At 38.8% G+C, this 18,735-nt stretch overlaps 1 protein-coding gene across 1 annotated transcript; it reads right to left on the bottom strand.

The window, feature by feature from the left end:
- Positions 1-986: 986 nt before the first annotated feature.
- Positions 987-3,778, bottom strand: LOC132152781 (frizzled-7-A). The gene has a single exon (XM_059561676.1). The coding sequence runs from the start codon at positions 3,302-3,304 to the stop codon at positions 1,643-1,645; it is 1,662 nt and encodes a 553-aa protein (XP_059417659.1). The 5' UTR covers positions 3,305-3,778; the 3' UTR covers positions 987-1,642.
- Between the last annotated feature and the right edge of the window lie 14,957 nt (positions 3,779-18,735).

The raw sequence follows: 18,735 nt of genomic DNA, 5'->3' as shown, positions 1-18,735 counted from the left end.
ATTAATATTGTTTTTTGTTTTGTTTTTTTTGAGTACTGAAGCAGGAACAAATTCTGTAAAATGATATGTTAAACTTAGGGATACTACTTCAGCAGTGAGCATGCTATTTACAGTTTATTTTAGTCACTTTTGGCATAATATAATATAACATACTTTGTTTCAACATCTGTATTCATCTGCTGTTAGTTATTAAACATCGTGTGTACACAGCTTACAATATAATTATTATTACACAATGCGATTAACGAAATTAAATATGCATTCTATTGAATTCATGATAGCCTATAATATAATTCAATATGTATTAATTGATTGATTAATTCTCCTTCGCAGCATGCACATTTATATTGTCTACTTCTTTCAAGGCTGTAACAAAGCAGTGCGTTTGAATATATTAAAGCTCTCCAATAGTAGGCTACAGGAGATGAATTTTGTACATGTGATTTTGAACTAAACTTATGCTTAAAAATAAAATATAACGTATCTTTCGTTGCGTATCTTGAAACCTGGTCTTCCAGTTCATTCATAAGACTAAAGTCAACTCTTATGATCAAGTGTTCTCCCCACGAGTCGCCTGTGGGTGGCGCCAGAGCCCAGGCCTTACGCTTCACCACAGTAAAGCTGCGGGAGTTTCTCTAATAAACACTTTTTTTTATTATTTTTCTTTTACTAATGCAGTACATATAGTTGTATTTGGGCTTATTTATTCGGGATGAATTTGTCTTATTTAAAATTAAATTAGCTATGTAATTTTCGTTTTAGAAGTTAGTACTGTAATATCGCTTTTGGCTCAACAAAATTGTCACTGAGCACTTTATGATTTGCTTAAAATCATTGCGTGATGTACGTCTTTGTCTTTGTTTTCAAATATATATATATATATATATATATATATATATATATATATATATATATATAGATATATAATTATAAAGGTTCTGTACAAAACAAAAACTGTAATGCCATTTGTCAAATGAGTCCATTCGTTAAAAATCTAATCATTTTATTCAGCGACACTGTACAGATACAAAGGTCTCTTACCAAATTAAAAGAATCATGTAAAAACAGCAAGATTATTTCATAAATACATATATTCTTTCAGAAAATGTGATTATTTACAAGTTACATTAAAGGGTGCTTGCATAAATTCACAGCTGTACACATGCATATAAGTAGGCTATCCCAATCCTAACGCGTACTTAACGGTCCATGTGCGCCAATGTATGCATGATTGTCGACGGAGCGCTGCGAAAGTCATCTAAGTCCCCAGTTAAGACAAGGTATGTGTATAAGGCAAATTGCGTCCAATACTTTCAGGTACAAAACTGTGAGCGTTGTGCAGATCATTCAGTACTGTCTACAGAGATCACATCTGCAAATGCTATCGTGTTACACAGAAAAAGTCTTTTTCACATACAGATAGCCTCTATGAGAAAAACCAATAGTTAAACAGACTCATGCAGACGGTCCGTTTCAACTCTGGAAACGTCTAGGCAGTAGGCACACAGTAGTGTCCACAAGCATCACTCCACAAGTGTCTTTTCGCGTAACAGTTCGCCATGTCTGCGCTCGAGACATTATCACAGAGAAAAGTTGCATGGTCAAAGTCTGACAGAGACTATCAGGTCGAGCCGCTCTTTTTTCATACCGTCGTCTCGCCTTGATTGCTATTGCTGAGCCTTTTATAAAACCTGCGCCACGACTGCAGAGTTTTCCCAGACCATATCCAGAATCCAGAGGTGATTCCCACGATCATGGTCATCAGATACTTTATCATGAACACGGTGAAGTCTGGAGACATGGGGGCGAAGTTATTGACCGGGCAAGGGACGGCGAACCGCTTACACGTTTGCATGTGCCAGGTCTTCTCCCACTGCTCGCGGAAAGCCTGCTCGTAGAAGTAGCACGCGATCACGATGGTAGCGGGGACCGTGTAGAGCACGCTGAACACGCCGATGCGCACCATCAGCTTCTCCAGCTTCTCCGTCTTGGTGCCGTCGTGCTTCATGATGGTTCTGATGCGGAAAAGCGACACGAAGCCGGCCAGGAGGAACGAGGTGCCGATGAAGAGGTAAACGAAGAGGGGCGCCAGGACGAAGCCACGTAGAGAGTCCACGTTGTAGATGCCAACGTAGCACACCCCAGTGAGCATGTCACCATCCACTTGGCCCATGGCGAGGATGGTGATGGTCTTGACCGCTGGGACAGCCCACGCAGCCAGGTGGAAATACTGAGAGTTGGCTTCAATGGCTTCATGACCCCACTTCATTCCCGCAGAGAGGAACCACGTGAGGGACAGAATGACCCACCAGATTGAACTTGCCATACCGAAGAAATAGAGGATCATGAAGAGGATAGTGCAGCCCTCTTTTTTCGTGCCCTGCGCGACGGTCTTGTATCCATCATCGTTGAACTTGTCAATACAAACGACTTTGTCTTCAAGGAAAAAGCCAGCCGCGTACGCAACAGCCACCATGAAGTAACACCCGGAGAGGAAGATGATGGGCCTCTCCGGGTAACGAAACCGCCTCATGTCCACTAAGTACGTGAGAACGGTGAACAGTGTACTAACACAGCACAAAATTGACCAAATGCCCACCCAGAGCCGACCAAATTTGACCTCTTCCTCTCTAAAATACATCAGCCCGTTGGGTCTAGTGGGCTCGCATGGCGCCCCGCAGTCCTTTTCGCCCATGAAGTGGTACTTGAGATAAGTGGGCACTTTGAGCTGCAGCGGACATGTGAACTGCTGGCTGGGTCTGACCACGTTCGGCTGTAATGTGATCAGTTCTGGGACGTAGGGCGTCGGGTTTGAGGTCGGGCTGCCCGCGTCCGAGGTGTTCTGACCCACGCAGATCTCCCCCGCGCCGTGCACCGGGAAATTCTCGCAGCGCAGTCGCTCGGGCCACTGGAAGCCGAACTTGTTCATGAGGGCCTCGCAGCCCTGTCTCGCGCGCTCGCACAGGGAGCGACACGGCGGGATGGCTTGCTCCAGCACCGTGCAAACCGGCGCGTACATGGAGCAGAGGAAGAACTTGAGGTCCATGGAGCACTGCACTTTCACCAGGGGGTAGAACTGGTGCACCTCCAGCCCGGCGTCCTCCTGATTGGTGTGACCCAAAAGGTTGGGCATGATGGTCTGATTGTAGGCGATGTCCGTGCAGAGAGGTATCGATATGGGCTGACAGAATCCGTGCTCGGGAATGGAGATGCCCTTCTCTCCATGATACTGGCCACCGGATGGCTGCAGGGTCAGGGTGAGGAATAGAAGAAAATATCGAGTAATCCCGCAACAGTGTTGCATTTTGAGGAGAGCTGTTTTTGGGGTGATTCTGTGCGAAGGAAATTAGGTTAGCTGCTCCGAGAAAAAGTTTCTGTGTGAGCAGTTCGTATGCGTTTAGACGAACGAAAACTTCTCTTTTGAGCTCCTTTCACGACACTCGTGGTCTAAAAGCAATCATGTTAGGCAAATGAGTGGATTCGGGGAAGAAAGCACTGACAAAGTCACCAAGTGCGAAAATACATCCAAACTAGATCCACAACGAGCGCATCGTTTTCTTCCTTTTTCTCCTTCAGTGTTTGTGGAGAATCTTTCTTCTGTTATTTAAAGTTTTCCGCCCGGCTTTTCAAATCCCGCGTGTAAGTCTGTATCCAATGATTTAGAGCTGCATTTAAGAGTCGTGTCGTTGCTGGAAAACTTGAGTCGGATATGTTGAGCAGAGTGCGCTTTCCTCGCTTGTCTCGCGTGCGCTCAGCAGACGCGCTTCTCTCTGACTAAAGGTTTGAGCGCAAGTGAGGCGCACATACATACAATAACGTTCCGTCGGTTTCTACACACCCCCATTCAGATTCACTGGCCCTCTGTGCAGGGCGCCTTGAAACCAGTAGCGGATTAGACCAATCACAGGGTTTGTTTTCCTTTGCGACTTGCTTTTGATTGGTCATTGGATGTAATTGTGGAGGGTTTCAGCTATCAGAAACTTTCCTATAGAACAGAGAAAGAAACAAATCCATAGGCTGGTTCTTGAAAGTGTAGTAATTCACTGGGCATGCAAAACCTTTAACGTGACTTATACTCAGTCAAATTTGGTTTCTCTATTCAAATCCATTCTTTGTTTTATAAAATCCTTCAAATGATAATTGTGTATGTTGTCACCTTAACAATTAAAACATATGCATATTGATTTACAAATGCAAAGTTTGGCAACACTGAGTCAGTGTACAAAATGCAGTCACCCTTTTATCTGATTTGGCTAAACAATCAGCTAAACAGTTTAGGCTGCTTAAGGGCAAAGAATGCAGAATTAAATGTACATGAAGAGTGTATCCATGTAAGGAAGAGATTAAGAGAAAAACTACATGCAGTCTGTCTGGGAAATTTTGTGATATTGATTAAGGTACAAATTTAAAGAGGAAAATAAATAATTGCTTAACCAAACACAGTTTCAGTGGTGCCAAAAATGCGGGGGGAAAAATTCACAACTTCAATTATAAACCAATTAATTAATAACTGTCAGAGATCAGCGATAGCCAGAGCTATTGGCTTATTGAATAACTTATTCTTTATCATAAATAAAATATCTTCTTCTCACTGCTGGAGTGTGTTTTAAAAATAGATCTGAGCTTTGCAGCTGTATGCCTGTTTCTCAGTATGTTAATGTGAGGGCTGAGGGAGATGATCTGCTCTATGGACCTCAACATCAATCACACAGAGCCCAAAGCTGCTGCCTCAGAATTGAGCGCTATGGCACGCTTATTCTGGTGCACACCGTAGCTCTACAGCAGCCCATGTTTGATCACTGAGCATATACACTCACTTCATCTTTCGAGAGACATGTAACTTTCTTAAGAGTATATTTCTCTGGCTCATTAGATCATAGTTGAAAAATACATCCAGTAAGTTGTTCTGATATTTTTAAGTGCTAAAATACAGAATGACTTTATAGTTGGTGAGTCTTGTTTCTATTTAATTTTGAGAACAGAATATGTTTGAAAATGTAATGCTACTCAGCAAGAGTGATTTATTATGTACATAATTTTGTTTTTAATGTACCTTAGTAGGACCAACAGAAAGCATTAAAGCAGACTATGTGAAGCAGTCTATTTGTAATATGAAAAGATTTTAAGAAATGTTAGTATGGATGGATTGAGAGATGTCTAAATGATATTATTTAGTACAGACGATTAGACCAGTTTGAGAAGTTCATATGAGTTTTTAGTAGACTTCATTAATGTTTGTGGTTTCCCACTGGACCTTATTAGCTCTCGCACTGCTCAGCTCCACATTTTACACTTCAGCTACAGAAGAGTGATAGTAGATGGTGGTAAAGAAGGAAATATGGTTGGCATGTAGTAGAATAAACTACACAATCTGGTGAAAATTATTTGACATGACGAATAGGAACTCTCCGATCCTATTCATCTGTGCTTTGAATAGAAAATTTATTAACCTGTTGATCATACTTATTTTATGGCTTAATTGAATTTGACATTTAATCATCCTGACAAAAAATCAGTCCACTGCTTTGTCAATATCTATTGTTCTTTCTGTGTTTTATAGACTCAGTTAGAGCTCTGCATGTCTCTACGTTATTTTTATGACATCTGACATCTGAGGTGAGCATAAAAAACTGTATGTTGTTTTTAGTGTGTTAACAAATTACTTCAAATTAAATTGTTAATTAGATCATATACAAACATACAAATATATTATCATAATGAACGTTACACAGTTATTGAACTGAACTGAATCAATAGTGAATGGACTGGAGCTAAATAAGGATTTTTTATTGTCTTGCTACACATGCTTTAAAGCAGAATTTGGATTTGTCTCAGTTTTGACGTTTGAATCATTTATTCTGTTACTTTCCAGTTTAGTATTACTTTTACTTCTTTGAGTCCCTATTGTATGAAGCACTATAAAAAATGATTTGATATTTGAAGCAAAAAATTGTGTGAAATGTCTTGCAAAATATTTATGTTGTTTCTTCTAACTATAGGTCAGCAAAGCAACTAAAACATGTTTTTACTAATAATCAGTGATGGTTTGAGAAAGGTTGATTTCCCGAGGGAGTCGTTTAGACAGACACACCCGCCAGCATTCATTCGACCCTTGAGACAAAAACTACCAAATACAAGATTGAAAGTGAAACATCTCTAGTATGACCCTGCAGAAAACTAATTGTAAGTTTCCAGGAAATTCTGGAAATCCATTGTTGGCTTTCCAAGAATATTTACTCCCATTGCTGCTATGTTTTAATCGCTTGTATTTTGGACAACATGTTTTCCAGATTATGTGCAGTTTCTTTTAGAGTTTTTCCATGGATCTATTGATGCTCACCCCATCAAAGCCTCATGATTTAGGATGTTCTGAACATGAGGAAATCTCATTACACCATGCTGAATTTGCTGTCCTAGAAATGGTTTTATCATGTCCCCCCAAATATTACTACTAACTAATATCACTTTTCTGAACTTATGCAATGGTTTTAGTCTTTCGCATTTCTCTCTCTTTTTTAAAATAATATTAATTACAGCAAAATAACTAAAATAAAAAGCTTTTCGCAAAATTTAATAGCACAAGCATAAAATCCCTCCCATACGGCCATTCAGCTCTTTCAGTAGCAGGTCTGTAAATTTGCGGGTGAGTCTGTTTTGATTTGGTCAAGCCCTCAGTTTCCCGTAGTCTGGCACCAACGTTACTAACTTAATGAGGACTGTGGCACATAACTCAACACTGCATACACATGCAAGCCAAATAAAACGCTTAAGGATGGTCAGTGAACGCTTTGAGCCGCATCGTTCCGGGCCAAGTGTATATCACTGTGGTCATTTAGCTACTGTGTCAGTCTGTAAAGCTCTGGCTCTCTGGAAGTCTTCAGTGGAGATTTTCCCTGCGGGAAAACCCTTTACAGAGTCATATACCCAGATATCTGTCTGGGTGGTGCCTATATATTAACACTACTCAACACTTTCATGTTTGAAGTAATGTTAGATCTTTTCTAAATGAATAGCGTTAATATAAGACAGAAAACTCAACCCTGTTTTATACACTGATTATGTCGTTCTGGACCTGCAGGATGCCACAGCATTCAGCTCCATGTAAAAATGCCCTTAATTGTTTGCTATACTGTATATTTCCATAGCTAATGGCTAGAGAGAGTATCATGATTCAAATACATATTTAAAAAGCCCCAGGCAAGTCTGCCTATGACAGTGGCTCTCATGCACTGGGAGAGGTGCAGGCAGCAGATGAAGGGATGGTGTCTGCCGATGGAATGAATGAAGATAGTCATAAGAGACAGAGACCAAGACAGAGAAAGGCAGAAAGAGAGTGAGAGCCACATGAAATGCAGGTTACGCTGGACTCTTGAGTTTTGCCTGAGGATAGGCTGCAGGCGCTGAATCATAAATGACAGGCGGCTTATTCAGTTCAGCTAATAAGGCCCAGTGTACTGTGGAAGGGGTTAATGCGGCCTCTCCAGAGAAACATGACCTCCACCGTGCAAAATGGGCACAACTTCTGGGCACAGTTTTTTCTTCAAATTATAGTTTAATGTATGCACAAACATATTTATGCAGATTACCCCCAATTTATTTCAAACAATGCATCTGTTAGTAGATTTACTAAAGTTTATATAGTTATTTCTCAGTATACAACTATGTAAATAATATACTTTAAAATAATATACTAGTGCAAACAGAATGTAATTCTTTTGGACACTTAAAATGTATTATAGTTTATATTCATAGTAAATGTAATTGTTGAATGTGCTGTGAACATTTTTTCTGGATTAACTTTTTATTCCATGAAGGGCTGAAAAGAAACAATAAACAGCATAATGTCCATACTATATCTCTGTTGGCAGAAATGTAACATATAAAGGCATAACTAGGATGGAATGTGTGGAAAGCCAGCTCGTAATATTTGTAATTCCTTTTAAAATGTGTCACTTATACACTAAGAGCTTTTAAATGTCTGTTTCTCTCTGTGAGATATGTGTGTGTGTGAGAGGAAAAGCTTGTTGTACAGTATGTGGGAGAATTTTAAGGGTGTTTGGTTGTGTGTGTGTGTGTGTGTGTGTGTGTGTGTGTGTGTGTGTGTGTGTGTGTGTTAGAGAGAGGAGAGAGAGAGGAGAGAGAGAGAACTGGACCTGCAATTAATTAGCAGTTAAAACTCCCTCATTTAATATTTGTGCCAAGAGCTCAGTCCCTCTCCAGCTTTCCGTGTACTGCTGTCACAGGGGACGGGAAAAGGGAGGAAAGCTTTGGTTTAGCCCTCTGATCATGCAGCTTACTGAACATCACACTGTGTTACGGAAACAGAGCTCCAGGCTTTCTCCACGGGACTTCATGACAGATATCCACACCCTAACTGCACCAGAATGTGATGCTTAAGATCTTTTATCACCACACAGTTTAGTCGTATAGGCATAATTTACTCATAAACTCCCTTTTTGACATGTTTATGTTTTGTGAGTTGACAGCTTTCGTCTTATCTTTCCCTCTTTTCTTCTGCTTTTTCTGAGTGTGTTCCCTCTGACCCCATGCACAGTTTTCCCCCCTCCTGTTCTGGGCGACATACTTCTGAAAGTTTCCACTGATGGAGTTTGTCTGTCATTTGTAAAACTCAAGTGACCAGCTGTCAGAGTGCTGGCGTCTGTCCTGTAATACCTTGATTCAGAGCAAGATTTTCTCTTTTTTCTACAGTGGAATATGTACTCAGAGCATAAACACACTATACCGTTAACCTAAACACGGCCATCTGGGAATATACATTTCAGGGGAAACAACTTAGAGAATCATAGGCTCATCAAAGGCGAGATTGAAAGGAGGCTGTAAACCTGCTATCTAAAAGCGGACATACTATAGACTGCTGGAGACATCTTATTATGTGAAGCTAATCATAATTTTACTACAGACTATATTTTCACATATTTAGATTAAAATTATAATTTATAAATTATAAAAATCATTTATTTCCCGCAAAACTGACTAAAACCAGTCTAAGGAATTTTGCCAGTCTTAGCTACTTACTGGTCTTCATGTGGTCAAGTTGGTGTATAATTAGTTTAGCTGGGTGGCCAGTTGGTTTCCCAGTCTGACTAACAGTGTACAAAACCCATTTAAATCCTGATAAGACCAGAAAACCAGCTTACATTTTTTTCCCCTTAAAACTTTCTGGGCACAAATTCTCCACAAATTATAATTAAATACATAAACCTATGGAACATAGCATCCATAGGTTTATGTATTTAATTATAATTTGTAGAAAACTTTCTTTGACAGCTGTGGCATTACCCTTGTGTAATTATGCTTGTAATTCTTTTGGATATGTTTAATGCTTGTTACACATTATTTACAATTAAGTGTAAATGTATTGTAGTTTAAATTCAATTAACTCAACTTAAGAATGCTTTATTCCCAAGCTGGACTTTCATAATGACTTCTACTGTGTACTGCCGCTGAATGACAAGAGGTTATGGTAAACTAAAATATACTTTAATGTCATGTATTTATAATTAAATACATTTGAAATATATCAGCCTTAAATGTAATAAACACACTACAGTATTTTACATGTGCTTTAGTAGGTTGGTCAATACAAAAAAGTCAAACATACAAATATACTTTAAAGTAAAACTTTTAATTTGACAGCATCACAAAGTGCACTTTTAAAAATCTTTTTAACACACTTTTTTAAAAGTGTTTTAAAGAGGTTTTAATTTCACTGACTCACTGAGTAAAGAAGGTTGAATAAAATAAGATGAATAAAAAAAGAGGCTGTTTTTGGTCAGCAGACGTGGTATAGGGGAGGACTAGAAGAGGGCGAGAATGTCAGGGAGAGGGCTGCTCACCCAGCCAGCTGGACTGGATCCATCAATGGTTTACAGAGCTGCCACAGTACAGGGCAGAGGTATGCTACCTCCACAAACCTGGAAAAAAACATGTCCGCCAGGAGAAGCTGTCCGATGAAAGGATGATTTATGCAGCACAAATACACCATGCGTATATGGTCTGCTGGCAAATGAGCAGGCAGGCTGTTTCTGGCTGGTGGAGTTGTGCTGGGAAGGGTACGTGCTGCTGGTGTAGAGGGCAAGAGGCAGAGGGATGTTTTAACAGTCTTATGTAAACCAACTGGGGTGTGGGCGGCCATCTTGTGTTTATCACATATCAGAAAAAAAGCAAGGCCAGGGCACCTCTGGGAGCTCTGTGCTGTTTGAAAGTGGCATTCTAACACAGGATTAATAAACAGAGCGACCCGCTGGACGGCTAAGAGAACAGGTTCTCAATACGTTCTGCACTTTAGCAGGAGGGGACCTTCCACTGTTTATGACTTCTCCAGGAAAAGGAGTGTAGCCTATATGTGCTGTGTGTTACTGTTTGATGATGTCTTATTGAAGCACCTGGATTTTTAAATATATTGCACTCAGTCAGGTCTCTGGCGAGACTCTTTCAGTGCAGTGGAACATTTGATAAAACAATGAATTGCCTGTGCTATACTGCTATAAGGTTAAATATCATCCCTTGAACCCTGACAGCTGCAGAAGCCAAGTTGAATCAAGGGTCTGCAGGAAACAGCTGCTCCACACATTTTTTTTCATCTGTGGAGGGGGGGGGGGGGGTTGTAGAGAAGATCTCAATTATATATCAAACCACATTGTGTGTGTGCTGTCTTTCTCCGTGCTTTTAGACAGATAGCAAATGTGATCTCTTTAGTATTCAAATGTATTCCTATACTCTGTATTAAGTTAATGTGAGATTATTCCCTTAAAGAATGTATTCTAACTTGTCATCATGCCACATTAAACATTTTCAAATTTAATATCCCCCCCCCCAATGTCCACAAATGTGTAGAGTGTATTTGTGTGGTTTTAGACACACAAGCTTTGCATAGAAAATTTGACAGAAGCTTTGAATTTGCGTAGAATGACAATACAAACATATTTACAATATCTGAAACTCTTTGTATAAACACCTTTAAATTAATAAAATATTTAGGAATGTTTGATGTTTATGGCATTTTGAATTTATTGAATGCTTAATTCCATAATACAGAATTACTATAAATTTAGTTAAATTATTTTTAATGTAATCAAATTTATTGAATGCATTAACCTAGCTTTTTTTAAACATTACAAATTAGTTTATAATTATAAAGACTCAATTCAGTCATATATAGAGTAAATGTAAATATATTTAAAATATTATATAATGTATATACTTAAAAATAATAATAATAAAAAAATATATATATATATATATATATATAAAATGTAATGCATTTTTTTATTATTATTATTTTCAAGTAAATACATTATATAATATTTTAAATATATTTACATTTACTCTATATATATATATATATATATATATATATATATATATATATATATATATATATATATATATATATATATATATATATATATATATATATATATATATATATATATATATATATATATATATATATATATATATATATATATATATATATATATATATATGCTTTATGGACAAACCTCCAGGACAGAATTGAAATAACTGTATAATATAATATAAGTCTTGAATTCTTGATACTTGATCATCCTACAAGAAGGGATTTGTTGGTGAAATTAAAGTGACCAGGACATCACTGTTTCTGGTTGTTTCAATATATTTTAGAAACTTTTAAAGTTATCTGATCTGGAAAGTCAGATAAAGAAAGTCTGATCTCTGTCCAAACATACAAAAATGTATGTGTAAACACTACATACGTATACCTACAGGATGTGAATACTAATGAGATCACCCTGTAACTCAAATGTGTAAAAGTGTGGAGCTCTTGTGTGAAAGAGTTATGTGGTTGATCTGAAGCTGTTTGTGTTGCGGTGATGCTAAGGGGTGTCTGTATCGATCAGCCTCTTTAAACAAACAGCCAAGCAGGCATCTAGGAGAGTTAAACATGAAGGAGGCAGCCAGTCCAACTGTGTCCAACGGTTTGGCTCTTAGCTTGACATAAATCAATGCTCCCAGCTGATCACAGCAGCGTCGACCCAGACTTTTGGATGCCGCCTCACCTTGTCAGATAGTTGGCTTTTAAGAAAAAAGAAAAACATTTAGTGGAGCTCAGGGCTGGAGCCTGGTGTTTTTACTGTAAAGTTCAAGAGGCGTTTACATAACCTAGAGCAGAACTGGGGTTCGGTATTGATCCCCTCACAGCTGGACTACTGAGTTTAGCGCTGCACAGTCAGGGATATTAACACTTCCAGACAAAAGACTGCAGCTACAAGCAGGATAAAGGGATGAGGCGTGTGGGGTGAGCTGGTGAGCATGGGGCTGATTCATTTTCTGCTGCATTCATTACAGTCCACATGGTGCTGTTTCATACAGCTTAAGCAGCTTGGGAGATGCTGTTGTGATGGCTGCTGAGTTGTGCATGAATGTGGACTTTCATTGTAAGAATTAAATAGCTATGGAGTTTGAATATTGCATGCAAGTGTGTGTGTGATAGTGATAGATAGTTTTGTGTGTTTATATGGAGCATTCTTTGAGCTAAATATCCCCCTGAGGCTGAAGTCATGCTTATAGTAATTAGCCCCAGGAGAGCTGGAGTGCGAGTGGGTCAAATACTACCATGCATTCAAACTTCCAAAATAGTAATCAATCTATCTATCTATCTATCTATCTATCTATCTATCTATCTATCTATCTATCTATCTATCTATCTATCTATCTATCTATCTATCTATCTATCTATCTATCTATCTATCTATCTATCTATCTCTGTCTGTCTGTCTGTCTGTCTGTCCGTCCGTCCATCCGTCCATCCATCCATCCATCCATCCATCCATCCATCCATCCATCCATCCATCCATCTGTTTGTTAATCTGTCTGAACTTCTGAAGCTTTTTAAACTATTTCAAATCTTTTAAAACAAAGCTTTGCCAAGACAACATTCATAGTGCATTTAGTTAAAATTACAGTCACATGAATTTCAGTTTATTTTCATCTTCTGAATCCTGCACATTTCAGTTTCTGGAATTAGACTGGAATTTAAAAGTCTCTCAGTCTTGGTGACCTTGCTATTCTTTTCATTCCATACATCCACATCCACTTTATTCTTTTGTAAGACACCTGGCCTTTCAAATGAATGGGGGGGGGGGGGGGGGGGGGTGCTATAGGAAAGGTAGAAGATAAGCTGAATGATGTGGATGGATGAGGGAATGGTTTCTATCACAGAGTGGATCAGGGGCCAGACCCCAGAGAGTAAGGGGGCTTATAACCTCAATAAGCTTTTTAAGTCCTTCACACAGGTTAAAGGCAGGGGAAAGACGTCTATATTCTGGACAGGTACCCTCTCTGTTCATGTTTTATTCATCTTCGTATTCTCTCTCTTTTACTGTTTCTTCTGTTCTAACTCCTCATCTCGGAGCACTCCACACTTTCCTCTATGGCTGTCATAGGGGTGTGTATTGCTCTAAGCTTCCAAGGGGTATTGGAAGTGGACGTGGGGCTACTGTCCATTACATGCAAATTAGGATAAACTGTAACTATAATGTATCACAGATAATGCCCAGGGGTGTTATACTCTTTAAAGTTGTGATGAAACTGAAGCGACAGATCTTTTCTTCTGTATTGTGATGTAGGGGAAAAAGGGGTTAAATGTAAATGGATACATAATTGAGATGTCAACACACACACACACACACACACACAGTAAAGAATCATGGTAAACTCTTTCTGTCATATTTATATTATCTGTCAACCACAACCAATTGTATTGTAGTATGTTTACACTTTCTCAAGATTTAATTTGTGCTTAATTTTCTTACCATTTCTTCTCTGCACTGGAAGTTCTGGTGGCAAGGCTAAATGTGGAAGCGATAGAGTCCATTAGATACACAAGCATGCAGATGATTTCCAAAGATCCATTAAGCCATGATCTCAAAAACCCTACACTGCTAATAATAAGAAGAGGTTTCTTTTACTGAACTTTTTTCTTTGCAAAGAATCTTTGTTTTTAGAAGTATAGGCATAACCCAGTCAAGAAGTGTGCCACTGCTATGTTAGGTTCTTGCGGCTTGTGCAACTTTTGTTTGTGCCATGTATCTGTATGTGTGTTTGTGATCACATGTGGTTTCCTTGTCATTTTCCCATGTTCCCAACTCCAAAATATGTACGACAGGTCTCCAGTTTCCATGACGACCATCGAAGATTGGTTGTTGTTTTCTAATGTAATGATTTTCACTTGCCACTGTGTCTGTCTGTTGGCTGATGCTCCAGTTTTAACCCCTCTCATTTGCTGCCCATATTATACTGTAAGCACCGAGCAGGTAACTAAACTTCCATGATAGTTAATCTACCCCAAATACTATCAGCAATCAGGGCTTATTTTTACATCTTTGTCATCCTTTTTGTGTTTGTGTGGCACTCAAAATTGAGATGAACTCTAGAAGTTTACTGCTGTAGTGTTGCTGCAGGAGGTGTTTGACTCACATTTGGACTGTTTGAGAAAGAAAGTTTGACTGCCGTGACTAGAAGTTTTAAAATCTATTCTTACTTTCAGCACTTCAGTCTCTTGCCCTATTTCTATTCCAAACTTCTGACAGCTTCTGTACCTCAGGGATGAGTAATAAGCAGCCAAGGACCAATGCCAGCCCATTACAACCCAAAGCAGATTATCCTCCACTGTATGTAGCACACATGCATGTAATAAAAAAATATTGCTTGCTGTTTCAACTAGTATAAACCATCGAATTCTACTTTAACAAAAAAAATTCACATATACATTTCCAACACACTTTCATGCTAATTCATAACCATTTTACAAATTGTACAATCTCATTTGCACAATTTCATGCAATCTGCTTATGTCCCATTGGTCCCATTCATATAAAATTGCTAAATAATTATGTTGTCTCATGCAATTGGACATTTCTCAAAATATTTTCTTTTATGTTCCACAGAAGCAAGAATGTCATACAGATTTGGAACGACAGGAGGGTGAGTAAATGCTTCCACTTTTGGGATCAACTATCCCCTTAAATTGAGAGCCAGCCCACAGCTAGATTGACCCACTAGGAAAATTCCCAATAGCCAGTCCATTCTTGAGTATATCTAAGATGAAAGCAGAAAAAGAAAATAATGGTGGAGGAGGAAAGAGAGAGAGTATGTTTTATCAGTAAACCAATGGAGTTTTAACCCCTGTCCTTATAGTGTTATGCTGTAGAGGTGACCAAAGTGCATTCCAAGGATTCCAGGTTAGATAGGAGACTGGATATTGTAAATCTGCTCTGTTGAAGTAAACAGACACTGGCCAGTCCTCTCTTCATATGACCTGACCCTAGTAGAACGCCTCAGACCTGTAGACGCTTCGTTTGGCATGTGTGAATCTTGTCAAGGGCTCACAAGGCCTTTCTGTCACCATGTTTGAGCCTTGCGTTCAGATTCCTATTGCAAAGCATTCAGAAGAACAAAATGTATATTCTGATGTTTTGTCACAATGTTCAAATATAGGTTGTTTCTATAATAACTTTGAGTAGTTATTATTAAAGTTGAGAGCAGTGGGTGAGGAGTTCCCCATGTGCATCTGAAGTTTCTTTCACGTTACCTGACCCTGCATCAGACTGATGAGGTGCTGCATGATCGGCCTTTAGTCTTTATCACCTAGCACCTCCTCTCAGGTCACAAGAACCTAAACCGAATAAGAAATAGAAATAGAACAGAGATGTGGATCAAAGGACAAGCCCTCAGAAAGAAGGATAAAGAGGGGGTTAACAACAGGATGGGCTTTAGGGCAGAGGATGGAGGTTTGACCTGTCTTTTAGCCCATAGTTGTGATGACTGATGATGTCTTAAGACATGCACAGCAGCATTTTCAATTTGACCAGAGCCATGGGAAATTGATTTTACCCAAAGAAGCTAGTTGTATTCATGTAGGTCCTGTTTACAGCTGGTATTAACATCTGCCTTGGACGAACCAATCACAAGAGGACAACACTAATACAGGTGTAAAAGGAGTCCAGAACATTTTAGAATAGATTACTCACACCACATACAGACACAGTCCAAATTGCATGTAACAATGTTACATTTGCAGTCTATCTTGAGCATTCATATATAGTGAAATACATATAAACCATTTCAATATTTTATTTCTCTTATGCTCACCAATTATAAGTCTCTTTGACTTAGCTAATCAAGGCTGCATTCATTTGACAAAAAAATACAGTAATATCTTTAAATATTATTGCAATTTAAAACAACTGTTTTAAAGTTTAATTCAGTTTAAAATATAATTTATTCCTGTAATTGTAAAACTGAATTTTCAGCAGCTCCCATAAGAAATCATTCTAAAGTCATAGAAATCATTCTAATATGCTGCTCAAGAAATGTATTGGCACCATTGAAAACAGTTTTCATGCTTACGATTTTTGTGGAAACCATTTAACATTTTTTTCAGGATTCTGTAATGAATAGACAATTCAGAAGAACAGAATTTATTTGAAATATAAATCTTTTGTGAAATTATAAATGCATTTACTGTCACTTCTTTCATCAATTTGATGCATCCTTGCTGAATAAACGTATTAATTTCTTCTAAAAATATATATTACTGACCTCAAATCTTTGAACAGTACTGTATATTCTAAAAGACAGCAATTTTTAAATGAATATGTGTATACAGAATGTCAGTTTTACTAGACAACATTCTAGTGGCAGTCAGTTTTGTTAAAGTTTCCATTTGTGAATAGTTTCCAAAATCCCAAATTCTAAAATCCAAGTTTTCATTTTGAGTTATAATTATAAAGCCATAATTCAGACAGGGCTTCTACGAAAGTCAGAAGAAAGTTGAGATGACCAGCACCCAAGTGCCCTGGATCTGTCCACTATCCTGCATTGTCCCGAGGCAGGAGGGTGCTTCCCCTCCTCTGACCCTCTGGAGTCCTCCACACTAATAACTGCATTATACCTTCACACCGTGCAAATGGGCCCTTTTGTTGGTCTGCTTAAGAGCTCGGGGGGTAAGGATGGGGGGTGGGGGCCCCTCTGAGGGAGTTGCCAGGAGGATTTACTTTGTCATTTGAAGAAGGGGGAAACTCAAAACGTGGGGCTGAGGCAGGGCACTGCTCAGGAAGGCAGCAAGAGCCTTTTCTTTTGGCAGCATTGTTCGGATGGCTTTGTGGCTGGAATATATTATCATCTCGGGCTCTGAGGCTGAATGCTCTATATGAGAGATGATTTTGATCCAAAGAGAGACAGAGGAAGGGAAACAGAAGAGAATGCTTTACAGAATCACTGACATGTATAGTAAGGTTTGGGTCACATGATCAGATACAACTCACTGGATTTTTTTTGTTCCCAACTTTGTTGCTAAATGCACTTATGAAGTCTTTAACTATGTTATTTGTGAGAAAAATCATTTGTAGTCCTTTCTCTCTCTCTCTCTCTCAATGATAAATCAGTTGAAAAATCCCATCGACTTTTGTATATGTATCTGTTTGTGTCTGTATATAACTGATTTGAAGCAATAAATTAAGACTAAATTTGTAAGTGTGTTTTACCTATTTTTTTTTACCACTCTTTCTTGGTCATCTGTTTTACTGTCATGGCTTTTTGAAAGCGCAGTGTAGGTGCATTAGCAAACCTAACTGCCTGATGCTTTTTCTCTGTCCTTTCAAGATATAATCACATCTCAATCAATGGAAAATAATTATTCACGTTGCTAAAGCCACATGCATATGCTTTAGCAAACACCTTAAAGGGCATCCGATGAAGTATCCAGAAGTTTATCTCTCTCTCCTGGATAGAACAGGGCTCTCTGCTTTAAGAGAAAAGGGGAGGGAGAAAGAGTCATCAGAGAGAAAGAAAGACACAGAGATAAAGGGAATTAAGGGAGGAAGAGGCTGAAACAAAGGAAGAAAGGACAGATAAAACCATGGTGGGGACCATCAGCTAGGATGCCCCCAGCAGGAGAGTGACCCCTTCCTTTCTTCCTTTCATTGCCCATGTCCATCCATATCTCTATTACTCCTCCCTATCGCTCCATCTTGGATGTCCTTCCTCTGTTATGTCTCTCCATCCTCAAATTCTCTTCTACTGCCCCATGTTGATGGCATCCTACCTTCATACCCTGAGAACTGTCGGTGTGGCATCCATCTCACGAATGTGGCCAGACACTTCCTGTCCCCAAGACTAGCAAATTATGCCCATCATAAACCTTTTATGTCCTTTAACGAGTGCAGAAAGTACCATGAAGATAAATCACATTTTGGATTGCTGATGATGAATGTGCACATATATATTTCATGTAGGACATACGACAGAAGCCACTAGTGAAAAACCATCTATTTGACGTTCTTTTCTAAATGGTTATATAATATAATTACTATTTCTACTGTATTTTTGATCATATAAATGCAGCCTTGCTCAGCTTTTTAATAAACTACATTTTAAAGGTGCCGTATGTAAAACTGACACAGAGTGGTTAAACTCAAAATAATTCAAAATAATGGATAGGGTTTTTTTATTTCACCCGGTCCCTCCTCCTCAGACTTGACACACACACATGTTGCCAGATTGACTGGAGGTTTCCCGTTGTGTTTCCTGCCAACATGCAATCTGGAGTGCCGAAATACAATTGGGTAAACTTGAAGAGGGCAGGTTTCACAAACCAAAACAGAGACTGACATTCTGGCCCGGAACGCACATTTTCAAAGGAGATTAACTGACTGTAGCATTGTTTTTCAG

This window comes from Carassius carassius, chromosome 11 (genome assembly GCF_963082965.1).
Source record: "Carassius carassius chromosome 11, fCarCar2.1, whole genome shotgun sequence".
NCBI lineage: Eukaryota > Metazoa > Chordata > Actinopteri > Cypriniformes > Cyprinidae > Carassius > Carassius carassius.
Note: the sequence above shows the minus strand (reverse complement) of the source record. Positions and strands in the feature narration are given on the sequence as shown.

What these genes read in the sequence shown, in the direction of transcription:
- LOC132152781 (XM_059561676.1), bottom strand. Translation starts at nt 3,304, where the DNA reads ATGCAACACTGTTGCGGGATTACTCGATATTTTCTTCTATTCCTCACC.